The 5,697-nt window shown below is 45.1% G+C and overlaps 1 protein-coding gene across 1 annotated transcript in view; it reads right to left on the reverse strand.

Moving 5' to 3' along the window:
* The window catches only part of STAMBP (STAM binding protein), an 18,978-nt gene extending 14,105 nt beyond the window's left edge, over positions 1 to 4,873 (reverse strand). The window contains exon 1 of the mRNA XM_006880856.1: positions 4,660 to 4,873. Within this exon, the coding sequence (XP_006880918.1) occupies positions 4,660 to 4,862 (203 nt within the window). The 5' untranslated portion in view covers positions 4,863 to 4,873. The remainder of the gene's footprint in view (positions 1 to 4,659) is intronic.
* Positions 4,874 to 5,697: the final 824 nt, after the last annotated feature.

The raw sequence follows: 5,697 nt of genomic DNA on the forward strand, positions 1-5,697 counted from the left end.
CCTGATTCACGCCACGGCATTTTCAATGATCACACAAGCATGCAAAACCTGGACAATGTGTAAGGAAGACTGAAGAAGGATTAACACCTATGAAATGCAGTGCAGCTGAAGAGGACTAAACATAATACCACGGAATGTCCTAAGAATGAAAACATCCATCTTCAAAAAGGCATAATCAGAATATTCTCTAGACGCAAGGATGGTGGGCTTTTACCTTGCATACTATGGACATGTTATCAGGAAGAGCAACCAGTCCCTGGTTAGGACATCATGGTTGTCAAGCCGACAGCCTGAAACAGAAGATGACCTTCCAAAAGACAGACCGACACAGTGCCTGCAGCTGGGCGTCTTACAGAGCAATCACCAGGGGATCCTGCGACACTGGGCACTGGTCCCTGCCTTGCACAGAAGCTCATCAGGACACAGAGCTGCCTGCCTGATGGTGCCCGACAGCAGCAAAGCGCCAGGGTCTTGTGCGCTGCTCTGTACTTCTCCAGTCAGGACAAGCCCAAGTCACATTTTGACACATCAGCAACAAGTGGAAAACTACATCGTGAAAATATCTGGACACTGGTGACAAAATTCACAAATACTAATCTTCCCGTGGTTTGAAGTCTCCATGATGAATGGAAAGAAAGGTCAAACTGTAGCTGCTGTAGGAAGGGGAGGTGGTTCCGTCCTACAATCACCTCTCCTGCAGCAGAAGAAACGCCGCCGGTTTTGACCCCTAACAAGTGCTTCTATGTCTGAGCTCACTGTTCAGCCAGTTCAAAGGAAACCGACTCCCACTTCGGGATTCAGGCTCAGGAAGGCCCTCTCCTGGGTCCCTGAGGTTGTAAATCTTATTGGGAGCCAACAGCCTTTCTATCCTTCAAGGAACACTGGTGGATTTGAACCTCTGATGTTCGGGCCAGCAGTCCAGCAGGTAACTCAATATGCCACCAAGACTTCTTTATAGCCAGGTAGTGAAAAAAAAAAGAGAAACAATAAATTCCCATGGCAGTTCATGGATCCCCCGGACTTCTGTGGTTTTCTAGACCCCAGATTAAAGATCTCGGTACTACATGAATTCAGAACCTTCTAGTGCATGCGTTTATATTTTCAAACAAGACCACACCTCTGAGTTCAGACTGGCATCTCCTCCTGCTTGGCCCCTGTACTGGGGTATCTCACAGGCAGCACAAACTGAAAATGTTAAAAAAGGATACAAATTCCCTTAACAGCTAACTCGTTTTTTATGATATCATCCATCCCTCAGTCAACAGACCACAAGAGGTCTCTTCCCACACGGCCGAATGTTCCAAACCACCAGCAAGTCCTCCAAAATGCCGACCCCTCTGCTTCCTCTCGTCATCTCACTACCTCAAGTCACCTGCGTGTTCCCCCCGCACCCCAGCAACTGTTCTGCCTGCCTTCTCTCAGCCATCCCACACAGCAGCTCAAAATGACATTCTAAAATCAAAGTGATCTTAGGGCACAACTTCCCTTAGAACTTCTCCATAGCTTGCTATTGGGCTCAGGATAAAATGCACCCTCTTCCTGCAGCACCGAAGGCCTTGCAGGATCTGGGCCTGCTTCTCTCTCCACCCCTCTGAGAAGTCATTCCAAACACAAAGGTCTTCTCATTCCCAGAGCATGGTAAGGCCTTCCCTGCCTCCAGGCTTCCGAACGCACCAAGCTGTCCCTGTTTCAGCACTCTGCCTCATGTTCTGGACCAAGTCTAATCCTTCAAGCCTCTGCTTAAATAAACCTCCTCGGACAGGCTTTTTCCTTCACCTTCTTTAGCTCAATAGCCCTACTTATTCTCTGGTATAGTAGCTTCTTTGTTGTTTTAATAGCATTTTCTATTTATTAATGATATGTTTGCTTATCCTATGTATTGTCTTCTCTAACAGTTAGAAAGGAGCATCAATAAGACCAGGGGCCATGTCACGCCGCCCTCCGCAGTGCCAAGCTGACTGGAGACACTCCCCATGGATTTACTGAATGGCTATGGACAGCACAAGAGAGGAAGACCCTGGGTGAGATGGACTGACTCAGTGACTGAGGTAATGGGGGTGGGTGTGTCGGAGACGATGAGGTCGGCACAGGATAGAGCAGGGTTCAGAGCTGCTGTACAGAGGGTCACTATGAGTCGCAAGTGACTCGACAGCACTTAACAACGACATGGTCCTTGATCTCAAAGCACCTTCTGTGTGAGCTAATATGGCCTGGAAAGCCCTCAGAACCATTCGATTGACCAAAGCCATGCTTCTACTCTCCCTCCTCACAGGGATTTCCCAAAGGGGCAGTGGCCCTGGGCCTCATTCTGGAGAGAGTTATGTGCAAGGTTACCTGGACTATGCAAGAATACTATTTCTACCAGCAGTAGAGTGTATGAGAGAAGGTACAGTCACCAAAGAAGCTTCTCAGGAAAGTAAATGTTATCATGCCCAGGAAATAAAAGGTCACCCCAGCAATGAGATAAAAAGGAATTACAACTCCACGAAACTTGACCAACACTGTGGTCAGATGACAGGAATTGTGAACACTGAGGGGCTATTTTTTTTTAATTATTATTTTTTATGTGTGTACCATCAAATCGGATCTGATTGGTACAGGAGGCAATTGTTCCTCCTTCTTCAGCAGAGCATCTGGTGGATTTGAACTGCACACCTCTGGGATTGCAGTGCAGCTTCTTGCCACTAGTCCACCAGAGCTCACCTGAAGGGCTATTTTTATAGAGACAAGGTAATACTTGTAAATAAAAAGCCATCGTCATTTTCCTCCACTTTTAAAGTGGTAGCAGGAATTCTAGACTGTCCGTGCTTCCACCAGGGCAGTGTTTCTCAGCCGGCAGTGATTCGGGCTGTCAGAGAATATTAAGCAAGATGTGGCGGCAGGTTTCATCAGCACGTGGGTGAAGATGAGTAACGGCCTCTAGTGGGTAGACAGCTAAGCTCAGTGTCTCAGAAGCGCATGACAGGCCCTGCAACAGAGAATCATCTACTCCAAATGTTGCTGTACCCAGGCCGAGAAACTCAGTTTCAGAACAGGTCTGATCAAAAACTTAGCATCGCTTAGAAACTGCCAGTACGTCCAGAAGGACGTACGAAACACTAATTCTCTCTGAAGACAGGAACTCAGGGGGTTTAGGAGGGACTGTTAAAGCTGTATACACGTCCTCTACTGTCTTCTGAATCCTACACTGTGTATATGTTATTCAGTAAACAGTAACGGGATGAAAAGGTTCTAGAAATCGGACAGCGGCGATGAACACACAGCACAGAACCACTGAACTGTACACCTAAACACTCTCAAGATGTCTATTTCATGTTATGTATTTTTAACAGAGTATTTAAAAAAATCATGCACAAAAGACAATAATAAAAAGGGGGGGGGGAGGAAGAAGTTTGTGTGACTCATGATTAAGAATTATCGAGAATACATTCAAACACAGCCAGAGGGAAAAGTGCTCTTACCATGCAGGGACTGTATTCAATGTGATGATCGTTAGATGGAAAAGGAATCTGCTCTGTAAACTTTCACTAAACTATAATAAATGGCGCAAAAGAAAAAAAAAGTAAGCGAATATCTTTAATTCAGAGCTTTATCAAAATGGAAAAACAAAACTGGTTAAAATGAATTCTGAATTACCAGTTAGCAAAGCTGGTTATCAGCTTTTCTCGACACCATGGGACAGGTAGTTCCGGGGGCACAGCGGGCAGGGAGTGGCACTGCCGACCCCAAAGCTGCCCCTCTCTGCTGGTTTGAATCTAACAGTGGCTCCTTGGGAGAAAGATGGACACTCTCCTCCTGTGTAGATTACAGCCTTGGAAATGCAACACAGTTATGGGTCCGTTCTCACTTGACAGCAATGAGACAGAGAGAAACGGTGGAAGTTCAACGCATCACTAAACCTCTCTGAGATTTGTTTACTCAGACATGGGAAGAGATTCCCAGAGCCCTACGAAGATCAAATGAAATGATGGACATAAAAGGCTCTATGAGCCAGTAAGATCTACACCAATACACTCCATTATTGTTTTTTAAAAAAACTTGTTATGAAAGAAATTATAAACAACTCTTTAGCATTATTCCTCTTCCTAAATGATGCACCATTTCATTGACTCTGGGCTCTCAGCTTGCTGTCCTCATAGCTTCAATTCTAACATGCAAATCCTAACTCATCGAAAGGTGTATTATGATGGGTCACACAAACTGTAGGTGGCCAGCAAGTACATGACTACTAAAAGTTAAAGAGAAAAAGTCAACCCTGAATCACTTAATTTGCTGCAAAAGAAATAAAAGTGAGAGATTTTGGCTCTGACAAACTTGTACAATAATCCTGTGACTGGCTGCCTGAATAGAGAGATGTCAGCAGCAAAACCACTCAATTCAGATCTACTTTCATCACCAACTCCTGCCTAACAGCTGTGACACGTGGGCACCAGGCTTCTTACTCATAAAATCTGAGTCATGAAAATAACACCCACAGAACGTTTTTCTTTGAATGGCAAGGACAGTTAAGACGTAGGAGCACCAGCAAAAATGATTAATGCTCATGATGTTTTCAAGTTCCCTAGTTTTAGCATTTCTGAGGCAAAGAATTAAGCGTAGAACTGGAACAAAGCAAAACAACGAAGCACCAGCTGGAAAGGGAAGTGGTAGGAGTCTTACGTGATATATTTGTTGTAGAGGATGAAGGCATGCTCGATGTTGCCTTCCTCGGAGTAAATGGATGCCATTCGGATCATCTCCATCCCAGAGCGGAAGTAGCGGCGGGGCGGGATGTCCTCACTCACCTCCACAGCGCTGCCCAGCTGGGAGAGAGCCCTCACCCGGTCTTCAGGTGGGAGGCTCGCATCCCCATGGTCAGGCATCAGGACCAGCAAGTTCTAAGACGGGAAAAAGACGGCACCAGCATCAGCACCAGCACCTCCATCATCCCAGACAGTCTAGCACACAGCACACCTGTCTCACAAACCTCTACCTTACTAAGAAAAAGTTCAGGCTCATTAAAATAATAATAAAAAAAGTATCTTTCTTACAAAAAGTCTGAGACTTCTCCATGAATCCATAATCACAATGATGAAGTATTGGCCAACTAAAAAACTCCACAACTACTATGACATAAACAGGTGGCATAGGAGGAGAGACATAATAATGGGCTCCAGAGGTCTTGTTCTAACCTTCCTGCACCTCTTCCTGTCAATAGGCCTTCTTTGCCCTAAGCAAAGGGACAGTCTTTTGTTTTTTATCGCCTGATTGTATTTAAAACTTCCAGGTACTCACACCAATCCAGGACCTGGGGCAGAGTTCATTGACTCACGAACGTCTGATCATTTTTATTTTGTAGGAGCGACTGAATTCTGTGTTGTGCTTTGGGAGCTGATCTGAAAACCAATGTTCCTAAGGAGAACTCTGCTCATTCAACTACCTTTCTAGGCAATCAACATCACCTTGGGCAAGGACTTTAGATCCAGAAAAGAGCAATTTATTCAAACCTATCTTCAAAAGCTACACTCTTGGAAAAAACAAAGGAGGGCAACTGTAATTTCAGATGGGGGGAGGAAAGCTTGGGAATTTTGTCTGGGTCCCCAACCAGTAAGTTTACAATCTTTCAATATATTAACTCTTGTTGGAATTAGATGCCAACTTCCAACTATATGCATTATTCTTCACCATCCCCAAAAGCAGTCTGGGTGATTGATACAC

The sequence above is a fragment of the Elephantulus edwardii genome, unplaced genomic scaffold, assembly GCF_000299155.1.
Source record: "Elephantulus edwardii isolate Elephantulus edwardi_28Jun2011 unplaced genomic scaffold, EleEdw1.0 scaffold00011, whole genome shotgun sequence".
NCBI lineage: Eukaryota > Metazoa > Chordata > Mammalia > Macroscelidea > Macroscelididae > Elephantulus > Elephantulus edwardii.